Below are 17,092 nucleotides of genomic sequence, written 5' to 3' on the forward strand. Positions count from 1 at the left end.
TTGTCTTAAGCATGATGTCTTGGGGATCTAAAGGAAGAGACAAATGACTTTTGGTTACTGTGAAGCCTTGGAGAGATCTTGGCCGAGCCAAAGACTTCGGATCTCATTGTCCTCCCAGCCCTTCCCTTGAACTCCCTCAATAAAACGATTTGATCCAAAAAAAGAGGGGGAAAAAGGGAGGAACTTCCCTTATGATGCAGTAGGTTAAGAATCTGGCATTGTCACTGCTGTGGTGCAGTTTGCAACTGCAGCACAGGTTCCATACCTGGCCTGGGAACTTTCATTAGTCATAAGCACAGCCAAAAAAAGGGAGAGAGACAGATGTTAGGTATATTTTAAAGGAAGAATTTAAAAGATCTGGTGTTTTGATTAGGCTCCTGGTTATAAGGAAGAGATTTGCTTAATTTTTGGATCTAAAGAATAGTGTAAACAGGTTTCTTTCTGGGAAAGGGGACTGTCTCTGAATAGAAACCTTTGCCTAACTAAGACATTCCCTCCCTGTGGGGCAGCTATGTGGGAAATCACGTTACAGAACAGTTGCTTGGCAGGAGTTCCCTTCATGGCTCAGCCGTTAACGAACCAACTAGGACCCATGAGGATGCATGTTCCATCCCTGGCCTCGCTCAGTGGATTAAGGATCCGGCGTTGCCATGAGCTATGGTGTAGGTCACAGACATGGCTCGGATCCCACGTTGCTGTGGCCCTGGCATAGGCCAGTGGCTACAGCTCCAGTCTGACCCCTGGCCTGGGAACCTCCTAACCTCCATATGCTATGGGTGCAGCCTTAAAATAGCAAAAAAAAAAAAAAAAAAAAAAAAAAAAAAAAAAAAAACAGTTGCTTGGTGAGTATGACTTCAGAACAAGAGGCCTCAGTTGAGTGGAAAATTTAATTGCAGCAGACTCCAAAAGTCCAGTTGGTTTTTCTCTACAGTAGAGATGTGCTTATCAGGGGACTAGAAGCTCACATTTGTTTCAGAGACAGGTCCAATGGAGAGGAGGATTGAGAGCAGCCCTAAGGACCTCATCAGCGGGAACTTAGCTACTCCACCACTGATGTGGCCCTAGCTCTGCCCTGTGGCTGAACTTCACCTCACTCTGCCCTACACCTGATGTTCTCCAGAATATCTAACAAAATCGAATTGGGTCAGCCACTCTGATTTCTGCCTATGAATCTGATGTCTTTTTGGTCTTAATTAGCTGAAATCTTAGTACAGTCAATGCTGTCTGAATAGGAGGTAGTTCTGATTAGATGGGGCTTTGAGCTGGCATGCTCTGTCTTTGACATTTTTATGTCCCTACAGCTCCTTATATTCAGACACTAGACCTTGAAGTTTCAAGAATGGACATGACATTAAACAGAAGCACTCAAGTCAGGACTACTTAGGATCATAGGCTCAGAGTTGACAGAACTACATTCTGACCTTGGCTCTACCAGCTACTAGCCAAGTGATCTTCAGAACATGCTTAGCTCTGTCTTTGTTCCTTAAATCTGGGTAGTAGCTATTTCTTGGTGATGTTAAGGGGGTGTTTGATAAGTATTGTAGTGACTGACACATAGTACCTAGGAGGCTGTTTGCACTAGTACTGGGAAAATATCAGATATTCATCTGGACTAGGGTAGAAACAAAGGGGATGGGAAAAATTGAATGATTAGAAAAATATTGAGGTCTGTGGATAAGAGTGATGCTTGGTTAAAAGGAAATATGAAGAAAAAGGGGAGGTGATTAAGCCTGGGTTTATGGATTCTTTTGGTGAGTGTAAGTGATATAGAGAATGTAAGAGAAAAAGGTTGTTGAGGGAAAGGGACTTGCCAAGAAACACAGCAGATTTGAGTTTCTGTGGGATGTCTGAGTAAAGGTGTTTGCTGGGCAGAGAGCCGAACAACCTAATGCACAGATAAAAGAGCTGGGCTGGAGAAATGAGGTCAGCAGTCATCAGCTGTGGATTATAATTAGAGCCATGGTCAGAGTTTCCAAGGGATACATCTATACTTAAAATAGAAGAAACCAAGTCATTTCCCTTGCAAGAATTTTTGGAGAAAGAGGGAACCACAAAGGTATATAATAAAAAGTGAGAAAACCAAGAGCTGATGGCCACTCAAGGACTAATTGAGCATTTCAGAAAGGAGCTTGTGGTTAGAGTTGCCTGCGAGAGTTCCTATAAGATAGGGAATGGAATGTGCCCCGTGGATCTCGCCAATAAAGAGAATCATGTCTGAAGAGAGCACTTTCTAGCAAGACCTAAGGGCAAAAGCCTGATGGAGTGGGTTGGGTAGTGTTTGGGAGGTAAAGAAACAGAATTTGAGTGGAGACATCTTGGATGAAATTTGACTTTGGTGAGAATGGCAGGAAGGGCAGTAGCAGAAGAGGGTTTAGGAATGAAAGGGTCAAGGAAAAAAGGCTTTATTTTGCTGTTTAGGTATTTTTCAGATGGGAGAAATTTGGTCATGGTTCACTGTTCATGGGCAGAAACCAGGAAAGACATGAAAAGGTAGATGATAGTACAGGTTCCCAAGAAGCAAGAAGTGAGGGGATCCAGAATACAGCAAGAAGGGACATGATTTTTCTTGTACCAGGAAGAACAGTAGAGAAAGTTAAGGGGATTTTTTGAGGAGTAGAGGTCAGAGTCTTGTGCTGAGCATAGTGAGGAAGGTGATGGCAAGGTAAGAGTTATGAGGGGAGTAAATATTTGACAGAGATGTTGTAGAGAACTGACTTTGGAAACAGAAGTCCCAAGAAGTGTTAATGACTGTTTATTTAATTTTTTTTCTTTTAGCCACACCCACAGCATATGGAAGTTCCTGGACCAGGGATCGAATCTGAGCCGAAGCTGCAACCTACGCCACAGTTGCAGCAATACAGGATCCTTAACCCACTGCACAGGGCGAGGGATCAAACCAGTGCCTCCACAGAGACAAACTGGATCATTAACCCACTACGCCACAGCAGAACTCCGTGACTGTATATTTATAGTAGGAATACTGTCAAGAATTTGGAAGGCCATCATGTCCTGTGTGATGTCCGTGTGGGTATTCATGTCCAGGATGCAAGCAAGAACTCAAGATGAGTTGCAAGACATTGAGCTGGGCTCCAGTCTCCAGTGAATGAGGGAAGATGACCACAGAAGTTGCTAGATGGCAGTGAGGAAAAGGGGTTCAGTTTATTGCAACTCAGTGATAGCAGGCCCAAAGAAGTAGGAGTTTTTACTTGGAGATGGTGGAATGATGGTCTCTATATGCCATTAGGGAGTTATGGGATGTAGGAGAAGATATAAAGTCACCCTTTGAGAAGATAACTGATGAGATGAGACCCTCTGGAAAGAGCCAGCTTGCTGTTAGGATGAAGATGTGGAGGGAGCATTCTGTAACATGGTTCAGGATTGAGATGAGTTGTGATTGAAAATGATCCATGGTACTAGGGAAAGTTCAGGACGTACTTTTGGGGAGCATACGTATTTAAGGAGTGAATGAGAAAGATTATAATGTTCAAGAAAGAGAAACTTAAAATTGCTGCCTGTATTTATAGCTGTTGTCTGAGCTTCACAATTCTCTTAAAGTGCTTAGAGGGAGTTCCTGTTGTGCTTCAGCATGTTGTGAACTTGACTAGTGTCTCTGAGGATGTACGTCAATCCCTGGCCATGCTCAGTGAGTCAAGGCTCCATCATTGTAGTGAGCTCTGGAGTAGGTTGCAGATGTGGCTTAGATCTGGCATTGCTGTGGCTGTGGTGTAGTCCAGCAACAGCAGCTACGATTTGACCCCCAGCCTGGAAACTTCCATAAGCTGCGGGTGTGGCCCTAAAAAAATAAAGAAAGATAAAATGCTTTGAGATAAAAATATTTGACCACACCCTTTTGGTGATATATTTTAAATGCCATTTTATTTAGGCAAATATGTAAATTTTTGAGTAGCTAAGTCAGAATCAAATCAATTGACCACTTAATATTGGTAATTATTCTTTCTTTTTGATATATAGGCATGTAAAGTTGAAGATCTGGGCAAAGTGGATTTTGAAGATGAAATTAAGAAAAGATTTAAGATGGTATATGTACCAAATTGGTTCTCAGTAGACTTGAAAACAGGGGTAAGTTAATAGTTGATATTTGTATAATTTGGGATAGTTGAAAATTTCTAATTTAGCTCAAAATTAAGTATTACAGGTTAAAGAGTACTATGTTTTTAGATATGAGAGGAAAGGAAATTTAAACAATTTAAATGTATTTTCATACCCCACCCAGTATATTAAATTGTAGTTGCATTGAATCGTACAAGACACATTTTGGTTCTTGAATCAGTGGCTTAACACTTTAGTCATATAGTACAAATAAATAAGGGTTTAGAGACTTATTTGGAAAATGTATTCAAATAGAATGCCTCTAACAAATTATTTATTTATTTATTTATTTTGTATAGATGCTGACAATTACATTGGATGAGAGTGACTGTTTTGCTGCTTGGGTTTCTGCAAAAGACGCTGGCTTCAGCAGCCCTGATGGGTCAGATCCAAAGCGTGAGTTTGTGTCCTTCCTACTCTCCCTCCTTCAAAAGGAGAAGGTGGACCTGTGCAGCTTTTTGCTATATGCTCACTTTTTTTTTGTTTTTAAACGATATATGGGGTTTTTTAAAAATAATTTTTCGAGAAATCTATATATTCGTTCATGTGGAATGGAAAATAGTATTCTACGTTAAATGTTTTAGACAATCTTGATTTTCTCTCAGTCTATGGTTTAGCTTTAACAGTTAATCATGGCACACACTCTGTACCCTTAAACCATTCTGGAAATCTGTTAGGTTAGGGAAAGTGAAGCTAGGAAACAGATTTTTTTTTTCCCTCCAATTAAAAAAAAATTGGCATATATTAGTTTTAGATGTACAATATTTGTATATATTTCAAAATAATCACTACAGTAAATCGTTAACATCCATCACAGAAATAGGTAGAAAAAAATTTTTTTCTGATGAGAATTTTTAAGATCTGCTCTCTCATCAACTTTCAAATATGCAATACAGTATTATTAATTATAGTCACCATTCTGTATATTACAACCCCATGGCTTATTTATTTATTTATTTATTTTTCTTTTTTGGCTGCCCAGTGGCATATGGAGCTCATGGACCAGGAATCAAGTCCAAGCCACAGGCCCAACCTAAGCCGCAGCTGTGGCAACACCAGATCTTCAACGCACTGTGCTGGGCCAGGGATTGAACCCGTGTCCCAGTGCCCCCAAGACGCGGCTGATCCTGCTATGCCACAGTGGGAACTCCACTTATTTATTTTGTAACTGGAAGTTTGTACCTTTTGACACACACCCCCCGCGCCCCCATTACCCCTTTTGTCCCTTTCTCTACCCCACATGTCTGTCAACCATCAATCTGTTCTCTGTGTATATGAGCTTGGTTTTTTTTGGTGGGGAGCCTTTTTTGTTTTCAAATTTCTTTTTTTTTCTTTTTTTTTGTCTTTTTGCCATTTCTTGGGCCCCTCCCGCGGCATATGGAGGTTCCCAGGCTAGGGGTCTAATCGGAGCTATAGCTGCCAGCCTACGCCAGAGCCACAGCAACACGGAATCCGAGTGGACAATGAAGTTGTTTCTAATATTTTGGCTACCGTAATCTGAGCCGGGGATCAAACCCGCAACCTCATGGTTCCTAGTCGGATTCATTAACTGCTGCGCCACGACAGGAACTCCCAAATTTTACATCTAAGTGAGATCATACCTTTCTATGTCTGACTTACTTTACTTAACCCTAATGCCTTCAGGGTTCAGTCATCCTTGTAACAAGTGGCAGGACTTCATTTTTTTTTTTTTTTATGACTGAAAAATATTTCTCTCTGCATATATCACATTTTCTTTTCTTCTTCTTCTTCTTTTTTTAAGGGCCACACCCGTGGCATATGGAAGTTCCCAGGAGGGTCGAATCAGAGCTATAGCTGCCAACCTGCACCACAACCACAGCAACTCTGGATCTGTGCCACATCTGTGACCTATTCCACAGCTCACAGCAACACTGGATCCTTAACCCACTGAGTGAGGCCAGGGATTGAACTTGCATCCTCATGGATACTAGTCAGATTCATTTCTGCTGTGCCTCAAAGGGAACTCCCTCACATTTTCTTTATTCATTCATCCATCAGTGGACAATGAAGTTATTTCTAATATTTTGGCTACCGTAATATGAGCCAGGGATCAAACCTGCAACCTCATGGTTCCTAGTCGGATTCGTTTCCTCTGCGCCATGACGGGAAGTCCTATATATCTTTTTGAATTAGTGTTTTCCTTTTCTTTGGATAAATACTCAAGAAGTGTAATTACTAGATATGATGTAATAGTTTTATTTTTAAGGCACTGCCCTACTGTTTTCCACAGTGGCTGCACCAATTTACATTCCCATTAATAGTGCTCAGGTGTCCCCCCCCCCTTGCATACTTTCCAGCATTTGTTATTTATCTTTTTGGTAATAGCCATTCTGACAAGTGTGAGGTGATATCTCACTGTGGTTTTGATTAACATTTCCCTGGTGGCTAATGATGTTAAGCATCTTTTCATGTATATGTTGGCCATCTGTATGTGTTCTTTGGAAAAATATCAGTTCAGGTCTTCTGCCCATTTTTTAAATCAGATTTTTAGGGGTTTTTTTGCTATTAAGTTGTATAAATTCTTTATATATTGTGGATATTAACCCCTCTCAGATACATGATTTTCCAGTATTTTCTCTCATTCAGTAGGTTGCCTTTTCATTTTGTTGATGATTTCCTTTGCTGTGCAGAAGCTTTTTAGTTTGATGTAGTTCCACTTGTTTAGTTTTGCTTTCATTGGCTATGCTTTTGGTGTAAGATCCAAAGAATAATCTCCAAAATCATTGAAAGTAAACTTACTGCCTATATTTTCTTCTAGAAGTTTTATGGTTTTGGGTCTTAAATTCAAGTCTTGAATCCATGTTGAATAAATTTTTGTGTATAGTGAGAAGAGACTCATCTTCCCAAGAGTCTATTATATTTTGCTGATTACGTCTTTGATCAGTATTCTAAGTATGTAGCATGTATAAATACCTGATGAATATAAATATAGTTTAGTGGCTTTATATGAAACTAGCCCCTTTAAGAATACAATTGCTGTTTTTGTTTATTCATTTTTGAAGAATGGCTTTATCTGCAAAACCAGAAAGAATATCAGTTTGCTTCATATTATCACTGCTCTAAACATTCTAAGGCAAAATTTTAATAGACTTCTAAAAATCTCTAAAGACTTGCTTTTATACATTCTTGGCATTGGGTTAAAAATATGACATCATGGAGTTCCCTTGTGGTGCAGTGGGTTAAGGATCTGGTATTGTCACTGTAGCAGCTTGGGTGGCTGCTATGGCACAGGTTTAATTCTTGTCCTGAGAACTTCAACATGCCGCAGCCAAAAAAAAAAAAAAAAAAAAGAAAAAAGTAGCACCAGAATATGTCGACACTTTTAGAGTTCCTGCTGTGGCGCAACGGGGTTGATGATGTCTCTGAAGTGCCAAGGTGCAGGTTCAATCCCCAGCTTGGCACCATGGGTTAAAGGATCTGGCATTGCAGCAACTATGGCTCAGATGTGATCCCTGGCCCAGGAACTCCATATGCCACAAGGTGGCCAGAAAAAGAAAAGAGAAGAAGAAAAAAAAAAAAAGAATATGTGGAAACTTTTAATTTTTATTTCTTTCCATCTATTTTTAGGTTAAATCTAATGATTCTCTTTTCCATTTCTATTCTTTTTTAACTCTTTTGCAGTGAATTTAGGAGGGCTTTTACTCCAGGCACTTCTAGAATATTGGCCTAGAACACATGTGAATCCAATGGATGAAGAAGAAAATGAAGTAAACCATGGTTCGTGTTTCTATATCAGAATAATTGATTAAAAAATTACTCGGAAGTTAAGAATACTTAGATCGTTTGTTGTTCTGAGAATGTTTTTTTTAAATTTTAAAGCATTTGCTAAAGTGTGACATAATAAGTATTTGTGGTATGCCCAATTTATTGCCCTCCCTTCCACATCCTAAAGAACATCCATCCAGTCTTAACTGAGATTCCAAGAGAGCTTTTAGTCAGTGAGACTACCGAAGATATATAGAATCAACCCTGTGTAGGAGTTCCTGTGTGGCTCAGTGGTAACGAACCTGACCACTATCCATGAGGACCTGGGTTCAATCCCTAGTCCCGCTCAGTGGGTTAAGGATCTGGCGTTGCTATGATCTGTGATATAGGTCACAGACGCTGCTTGGATCCAGCGTTGCTGTGGCTGTGGTGTAGGCTGGCAGCTACAGCTCAGATTCAGCCCCTACCTGGGAACTTCCATATGCCATGGGTGTGACCCTTAGAAGAAAGCCAAAAAAAAGAATAAACCCTGTGTATTCAAATGACTTCTGTCCTTAAAGGTAAGCAGCTTTAGCAGCTTATTCCAAAGATATTTCTCAGGGTATCAGTGGATATGTTGACTAAGTAGCTGTCTCAGAATTGTAGTCATACTTCATGTTGGCCTGAAATGTAGATATTACCTAGACTGGCAAAGTACCTGAACTTGGCCCAAAAATAAAATCCCAACTGAGAAGTGTCAGGATAAGTGAATGAATATGTGTAAAGAATTAATGCCATTGAGGGAGTTCCCTGGGCAGCTCAACAGGTTAAGGATCTGGCATTGTCGCTGCTGTGGTGTAGGTTTGATCCCTGGCCCAGAAACTTTCACATACCACAGGCACAGCCAAAAAAAAAAAAAAAAAAGAGTTCATGCCATGGAGGACATTCAAAAGCTTTGTGTGCCATAGGCAGTGGCAGTAGCTTACTCTGGGCAGCAGAGGAGAATTTCAATTGTATGATTTTGGCTCAACATGATTAAAGAAAAGGTAAAAAAAAGAAAAAAGGAAAGAAAGCACTTAAAATTTCACAGCTAGTTGAAGAGTCCTTGAGTTCCCCACCCCCCACTGAGGACTTAACTCCGAAAAGTCTCTGAACTTGCCTACTTATATCAGCAGTAACAGAGGACCTCCTGCCAGAGGCTGTCCTGCCAGAGAGTGATTCATCCATAAGGATTTTCGGAGTTTAAATCTCTTTTGCAAGGATGACATGCCTCTCTGAAAGCTAGTGTCCTGATTTATTTGTCAGAGAGGGCACTAACCCCACTCTTGATGGCTTTTCTTTGGTGTCACGTGACCCACTTCACTCCCCTTCAGAATTTTACAGTGGCTTGTGAGCCAGAGAAACTCAGTGGAAAGATCTCAGAGGGTTGAGAAAGCTAGGTTCTGATATGGGCTGTAACATTTATCAGCTGTGTAGCAATGGGCATGTCATTTCCTATTCTTGGCTTGTCTTCTCCATCTATGACATGACAGGGTGCCCTCAGATGCCCAAGTAGCCAATAAAGATTAAGTAATCAAAAAACTGTGGTACAGGAGTTTCTGCTGTGGTGCAATGGGATTGGTGGTGTCTCTGCAGCTCCAGGTTGCAGGTTCGATCCCCAGGCCTGGCACAGTGGGTTAAAGGATCTGGCATTGCCGCAACTATAGTGTAGCCAAAAAAGAAAACAAAAAACAGCGGTACAGTCAGTACCTCTTGGATCCAGGCTTTGGTTGAGGGAGTAAAGAAGTTACAGGAAATCCCAAATCATCCTTAAATTCAAACTGCCATAGTAAAGGCAGGGCATACTATACTGCACAGTAGCAGGGCAGGGCCCTACCAGAGCTCAGGACACTGCAGGCTCCACCTGTCTGGTAATCTCTTGCTACATCTGCACTATGCTCAGTGCATACTCAAGAGTTGCTTAGACTATACTCGGTGAGCAGCTCAAGTGTTCGGAGGCCAGTAGTGAGTTGCAGGTGAGGATAATAAAGATAAATTGGCGTGGACCCTGTCCTTCAGGGACTGGCATTCTGGTTGGGCAAAGGGCTGCTTGCATCAGCATTATGAGATCAGAGAGTTGATGCTGTGAGAGAGGTTCTGAGTGCCGTAAGGTTACAGAGGACAAAGCTGCTTCCAGGTTTGTTAAGGAAGTGTTTATGAACAAGCCAGCGCTTAAGTAGGGGTCACCTGCACTAGGTTCCAAGATTACAAAGAAAGCAGAATGAAATGAAATCTCCGAAGAACAATAAAAATGAGATTATGACTTATTTGAGGTTTTTATTTTTCACTAATACCTCTGCCATTAGTTATAGCTGTCATTAAACAAAAAAAATTTTTTTTTCTGGCACAAGAAATTTTTCTGTGCTTGGTGGTTTACCTGCCCCCCAAACAAAAGAGCAGATCATTATTTATAAAGAGGTTGTCCCAACCTCCCATGGCTGAAGTACACAGTTATGTTTTTGTTTCAAATCTCAGACAGTCTCTTAAGTTCCTCTGAAATGTAGTCATTTCTCATGAGGGACATCACAAGTTGCCATATTTCTTATTTTCAGGACTTTAACTTCAGGACTTTATTTTGACTCTGGCTTGGCTGACTTACAGGACCTCTGACTTAAAAAATTTTACAATGATTGGACTCTGTGGAAACAAAATGTTTAGAATCTGTGTTTTTAGCTCTAACTCAGGATACTAACACCATTTTATCTTTTCCTAGTAAATGGGGAACAGGAGAACCGAGTACAGAAGGGGAATGGCTATTTCCAAGTTCCTCCACACACCCCTGTGATATTTGGTGAAGCGGGAGGTCGCACCCTGTTCAGGTATGGGTAAGAAGGGCTGAGAATGTAACCTTTTTGCCAGGAAGTATTGATTGTATTTATCATTAACTTCTAGGCTGTCAGAGCTTTGGAGGCTTTCATCTCCATGAAATAGTTAGGTGTCTGATGCTGTCAGACCCCATTCTAATTGAGAGCGGAGCCTCTGGTGTTAAGATGAGGTTGATACCTCGCCTTGAGGCAGCTTCTCAGTGTGTCTGCAGGAAACACTTACTTATTCTCATATAACCGGTGTGACTGCCAGGGTCAGGGATGGCATCACTAGAAGTCCCCACCCTCAGGACAGTGTCAGAGTAGATGACTTCCCTCAAGCTGGGCCAGGTAAGATGGACTGGTCTGCTCCTGGGAACTGTTGTGTCCAACAGTGGCCCAACCTTAGGGTGAAGCAGTCCTTCATGAGTCCCTGCAGGCCAAAGCTCGACTGGCTTCACCTCCACATTGCCAGGAAGTTCCAGGGAGAGTCATGGGGAAGCTTACTAGTAAGGGCCAGAAGTAAGAAAAATGTTTGTCTTGCCTTTGAGGGCAGACTTCTCTTCTTTTATGGTCGTTTCTTGAGAGTATGGTTATGAAAAATATCCTGACCCCCATTTTGTGTGGAGGCCTGTGCTGTGTGCTGTAGCACTGACAGGCAACCTTTCTTGAGTGCTTTGCCTACACCCAGGTTTCCTGTCCTCACCCAGGAACTCAGAGGCAGCTGTAGTGGATGCCTGGTCTTGGCACTGGGGGCGCCTAAGTTTTAGGACTTGCTCCCCCTCTTAGCACAGTGAGTCATTCTGCCTGGCTGTACTTTAAGTCCTCAGCCGTCAAGTAGGGGGTCATCCTAAATGAGGATATAAGGGTCCTACCCTCTAAAATATATTGATGATGACTTTGTCATCTGTGCTTGTTGCGTCACTTACTACCTGATGGATTATGTTTAGGCTGCTCTGCCGAGATTCTGGTGGTGAGACTGAGTCCATGCTTCTTAATGAGACGGTGCCACAATGGGTAATTGACATCACTGTGGATGTAAGTGTCCTCCATTCCCACTTTGCCCTTTTATTTTTTTCCAAATAATGAAGAAAATTAAGAACTGCTTTAGGAGTTCCCGTCATGGCTCAGTGGTTAACGAATCCGACTAGGAACCATGAGGTTGCGGGTTCGATCCCTGACCTTGCTCAGTGGGTTAAGGATCTGGCGTTGCCGTGAGCTGTGGTGTAGGTCGCAGATGAGGCTCGGATCCCACGTTGCTGTGGCTCTGGCATAGGCCGGCGGCTATAGCTCACTGATTCAACCCCTAGCTTGGGAACCTCCATATTCCGCGGGAGTGGCCCTCAAAAAGGCAAAAAGACCAAAAAAAAAAAAAGAACTGCTTTAGACTGTATAGTCTTAGTAAAAACTAGACTGCCAAGTGAAATCCTCTTCTGCTTCCCTGCAATTCCAAAGTTGCAGAAGAGGTATTGATAATTATTTATATATCTTTTTATTTTTAATTATATAAATAATATGTGCTTATCAAAGAAAATAATAAGGTGAAATCCCCATCCCTTTCCCAGTCACTCCTCTTCCATTCATTCTCTGTTCTTCTCCCCAGAGGTAGTAGCTATTAATATTTAATGCATAGCCTTTAATACTTTTTTCTGTGCATACACAGGCATATATTATTTGTGTGTGTGTATATGTATGTGTATAGTTCATTTTGTTTTGCACAAAATCCTCTATTATATATACTGTTCTGTAACTTGGTTGGGTTTTTTTTTTTCCACTTAAAAATATATCTTGGACATCTTTTCACATCTGTATATGGATCATTCCTTTTTAATGACTGCCTAGTGTTGCATTGTTTAATGTAACATGATTTATTTAACCAGTCCCTGTTAATGGACTTTTAGGTGGTATCCAATGTTTTCTATTACAAACAATGCTTCAGTGAACATCCTTGTACATATATCTTTGTGTACTTTTTAGGATAAATTCCTAGAAGTGGAATTGCTGGATCAAAGGGTATGCACATTTTAAATTTCGATAGATACTGGCAAATTGCCCTCCACAAAGGCTGTACCAGTTTACAGTCTCACCAGTAGTGTATGAGTGCCCAGTATCCCACACCCTCACCAACGCTGGATACTTATAATCTTTGCTGAAAGATAGGCACTATTTTCTCTTTGTTTTAATGTGTTTTTGTTTTTTTTTTTCTTTTGTGACGAGGTTAACCATCTTTTCATATTGGCCACTTGCATTTCTTCTTTGTGAATTGCCTGTTTGTATTCTTTACCAGTTTTCTATTGGGTTATTTGTCTTTCTTATTGATTTGTAGGAGTTCTTCGTTTTGAATATTAACCCTTTGACTATTACCTTGCCTCTCAATAGAATTTTTACTTCGTTCATGGTGTTCTTTGGCAGACAAAAAGTTTCAATTTTTATATGACCAGATTGATCCTTTATAGCTGTGAGTTTCATGTCTTGTTTAGGTTATTTCCTCTCCAAAGTAGCAAATATGTTCTGTATTCTCGTCTAGTATGTTTATGATAGTGATTTATGTCTAGATCTGTTAGAATTTATTGTTTGGTGTGATGTAGGATGATAACTCTCTCCAGACAGATAGCCAGTGTCACTGCCAACACAATTTATTGAATAATCTATCCTTTTTCTACTAATTTGAAATGTTATCTTTATCATATACTAAATTTCTATATATACATGGGTCTGTTTCTAGACTCTCTTATGTGCTGTTGACCTATTTTGTATACTTCTAAAGCCATATGAAAAAAGATTTAATCTCTAGAACCCTCAGAAAATTTGTTTTCTGTCCCAGATATACCTCCAAGAACTTAAAACCAGTCTGACACCTGATGGATATTCTATGGTCTTCTCTAAGTCCGAGCTCCCCATAAACCACTACTTCCTTTGAGTGAAACTCACCTGGATGCATTGCTGACTTTAGGCCTGTGGCTTATTCCTCAGAGGAGACATCCAGACAGGATATGACATGGAGGCTCGGAGGGGATTAATACCCAGAGAAAAGATGACCAGTTAATTTTATCCTTCATCTAAGTATGTGGTTTACTTCATGGTGGACATCTAGGTGGTTGGCTGAAGTTTCTACTCTTATTTAAAACCTAAGACCTCAACCTGATGTCAAAGGGGAAAAAGAAGTGGGAAGACTTGATCGACCTTTTGAGTTGGATTGTGGGCCTCACCAGCGTAGAGTGTATGGTTTTGCTCAAAGGTGAATGTTGTGGGTTCCTCTCAAGACATTGAATTTTTTTGTTTGGGCATTTTAATGTAGAATTGAGATTTTTGGTTTGTATGGCTGAAAGAATTAAAATAAAATTTTTTTCCCTTTAATACCTTGAATTGTTATTTGAGAAGAGCCAGGCCATAATTTCATGTTGCCACTGACATTGCATATAATTTATCTTTACATATTTCTTCATTACAAAAATGAAACATTATACTTTTCTGATACCTTTTCTCAAGGCTGACATAGATGATTTCATACCTCACTATAAGTTTCATAGAAAGTCACTTTTAATGACAAAATAACTATTAACTTATAAGTCATGTTTTCCTCTTGATATCATTTTAGTTTGTCAGCTAATAGAAACTGTTTTACCTTTTTTCACTTTTAATGTTTCAGAAAAATATGCCCAAATTCAACAAAATTCCTTTCTACCTCCAACCTCATGCATCTTCAGGAGCAAAAACCTTAAAAAAGTAAGTAAATGAAATGTTGAGTGATACCTTGATCTAATTAATTTCCAGAGAGTTTTTTTTATCCATTATAATTGCTTTTATAGCAAAGGAGGCAAGTAATAGATCTAAGGCTAATTTCATAATATTGCAAGGTTATATAATTTAACCACATTTCAAGTACCTATTGTAGCCAGTTGCAAGTCTTCAAAATAAATAAGACATGGATTTTTTTTTTTATTCTTTAATTTTTATTTTTTAGGGACACAGTTGTGGCAAATGGAAGTTCCTAGGCTGGGGGTTGAATTGGGGCTACAGATGCCAGCCTACACCACAGCCACAGCAACCCCAGATCCGAGCCATATCTGGGACCTATACCACAGCTTGAGGCAACACCAAATTCTTAACCCACTGAGCAGGGGCCAGGGATCCAACCTGCATCCTCATAGATACTAGTTGCGTTCATTTCTGCTGGGCCACAACAGGAACTCCGATAAGACATGGATTTTATCTGTTGCCATAATTCATAATTTAGGACACAATCTGTGTATAATAACTGCTTTTATGGATACTTAAGGAACAGTGAGCGTGGGAAAAGAAATGAATTTTTGCCTAGAACTGGCCAGAAAGGTTTCTTGAAGGATGTAGAATTTGAGCTAGACATGTAAGGATGGGTAGAACTTCAAAAGAGAAATATTCCAGAAAATAGTTTGATTAGGGATGTAGAATTAGGAGCCTGCATGAGATATTCAAATTGACAGGAACCAGTGTAGCTACCGTTTAGGATGGAGTGGTGGCCGGAGTTGCTAGGAGGGAGGTCAGAAAGGACATTGAAGGTTTCCCTGATGTGCATCCCAGCAAGTAAAATCAGCAAGATTTTAAAACCTTTTGTTAGGGATACTTGCAAACATATGCAAAAGGGGGAATAGGAGAATGAAATTCTGTTATCCCATCAAACAGCTTAAGTAATTATCAACATACAGCTAAACATTTTGTTTCATCTGTACCTCTACCTACCCTCCGAACCACCAAATTCACCTATCTACTCACATATACACCAGGTTTTTTTTCTCCATGCCTATGGCTTGTGGAAGTTCCTAGGCTAGGGATCAGATGCACACCACAGCAGTGGTCCAAGCCACTGAAGTGACAATGCCTGATCCTTAACCCACTGTGCCACAAGGGAACTCCACACAGGATTATTTTAAAGCATGTTCTAGATATCACTTCAACTAGATTGATTGATTGATTGATTTATCTATCTATCTTTGAAGGGCCACACCCACAGCATATGGACGTTTCCAGGCCAGGGGTCTAATCGGAGCTACAGCTGCTGGGATACACCAGATCTGAGCTGTGTCTGTGACCTAACACCACAGCTCATGGCAACGCCAGATTCTTAACCCTCTGAGCAAGGCCAGGGATCGAACCTGCAGCCTTGTGGTTCCTAGTTGGATTCATTTCCGCTATGCCACAACAGGAACTCCCACTTCAACTGGATTTAATGACTAAAGTTCAGGATGGTTTTCAGACTATGAACCTGAGCTATACTTGGTTTGATTATTATTAACTGATGTCAGAGATACAGAAGTAGGTTTGGGGGTAAAAAGTTGCTGAATCTAGTTTTGGACATGTAGAGTTTGAGGTGCCTTTGGGACATCCAGCTGAGCTGCCCAGCCAGCTGGTGGTTTGTGGGTCTAGAGATCAGTTTCGACTCGAGGTCTTGGCTGTGGAAGGAAGCCCAGGGAGACATGAGCACGTGCATCATTGGAGCTTGGTAAGCAACAGGTGCTGCCTTCCCTTCCGGTAGCATTGGATTTGCTCGTGCTCTGGGAAGGTCTTTTTTAATTTTTTTTCTTCGTTGCTTTTTAGGGCCGCACCCTCAGCACATGGAGGTTCCCAGGGTAGGGGTCGAATCGGAGCTATAGCTACCGGCCTGTGCCGCAGCCACAGCAACACCAGAATCAGGCTGCATTTGTGACCTACACCACAGCTCATGGCAACGCCGGATCCTTAACCCACTGAGCAAGGCCAGGGACCAAACCCGCAACCTCATGGTTCCTAGTCAGATGCGTTAACCACTGCGCCATGACGGGAACTCCAAGAACATGTATTTAATCTCACTTAGTTGTATGTAATCTGTGTCTTAGGAGGACACTACAGAAAATCTGTTGGCAATTCTAAAAATGGATTAAGGCAGTGACTAAGAGCATTTATTAGTTTATGTTTCTGTGGTATGTTTTCTCTTTATCAAACGCTAACACCAAAGAATATGGAAGAAATAATATCCAGTGATTTTCTGATGTCCCAGTCTGTCCTTGCTTTTTACAGAGATAGACTCTCTGCTAGTGATATGCTTCAAGTTCGGAAAGTAATGGAACATGTCTATGAGAAGATCATCAACTTGGATAACGAGTCTCAAACCACTAGCTCTTCTAATAATGAAAAACCAGGAGAACAGGAAAAAGAAGAGGATATCGCTGTGTTGGCAGAGGAGAAAATTGAACTTTTGTGCCAGGACCAGGTAGGTGGACTTGAGGACACTACCGAATTTTTTCCAGCCCTGGGGCTCAGAATTTCATAATGTGGTGGGATTATAGTTTCCACGTCTGTTGCCTTAGGGGCTTCTGCTTTTCGAGAGACTGTAAAGAATGCTGGGTCTCTCCCATCTATTTGTGAGGTCTGTCCTGGAAGGCTGTTTAGCTTCACTTACCCTTGGAGCAGTTTTCAGG

The 17,092-nt window shown here is 40.9% G+C and overlaps 1 protein-coding gene across 3 annotated transcripts in view; it reads left to right on the top strand.

Moving 5' to 3' along the window:
- WDR48 (WD repeat domain 48) overlaps positions 1–17,092 on the top strand; it is a 50,747-nt gene that overhangs the window by 31,305 nt on the left and 2,350 nt on the right. For 2 of the 3 annotated variants that reach the window (XM_003132119.4, XM_013981475.2), the window contains 7 exons: positions 3,973–4,080; positions 4,410–4,506; positions 7,753–7,848; positions 10,568–10,673; positions 11,609–11,696; positions 14,308–14,384; positions 16,692–16,884. In XM_003132119.4, the coding sequence (XP_003132167.2) occupies positions 3,973–4,080; positions 4,410–4,506; positions 7,753–7,848; positions 10,568–10,673; positions 11,609–11,696; positions 14,308–14,384; positions 16,692–16,884 (765 nt within the window). Of the gene's footprint in view, positions 1–3,972; positions 4,081–4,409; positions 4,507–7,752; positions 7,849–10,567; positions 10,674–11,608; positions 11,697–13,482; positions 14,287–14,307; positions 14,385–16,691; positions 16,885–17,092 lie in introns of those variants that run through there. The other variant, XM_013981476.2, reaches the window with a different exon arrangement.

Source organism: Sus scrofa, chromosome 13 (genome assembly GCF_000003025.6).
Source record: "Sus scrofa isolate TJ Tabasco breed Duroc chromosome 13, Sscrofa11.1, whole genome shotgun sequence".
In the NCBI taxonomy this organism is placed as follows: Eukaryota; Metazoa; Chordata; class Mammalia; order Artiodactyla; family Suidae; genus Sus; species Sus scrofa.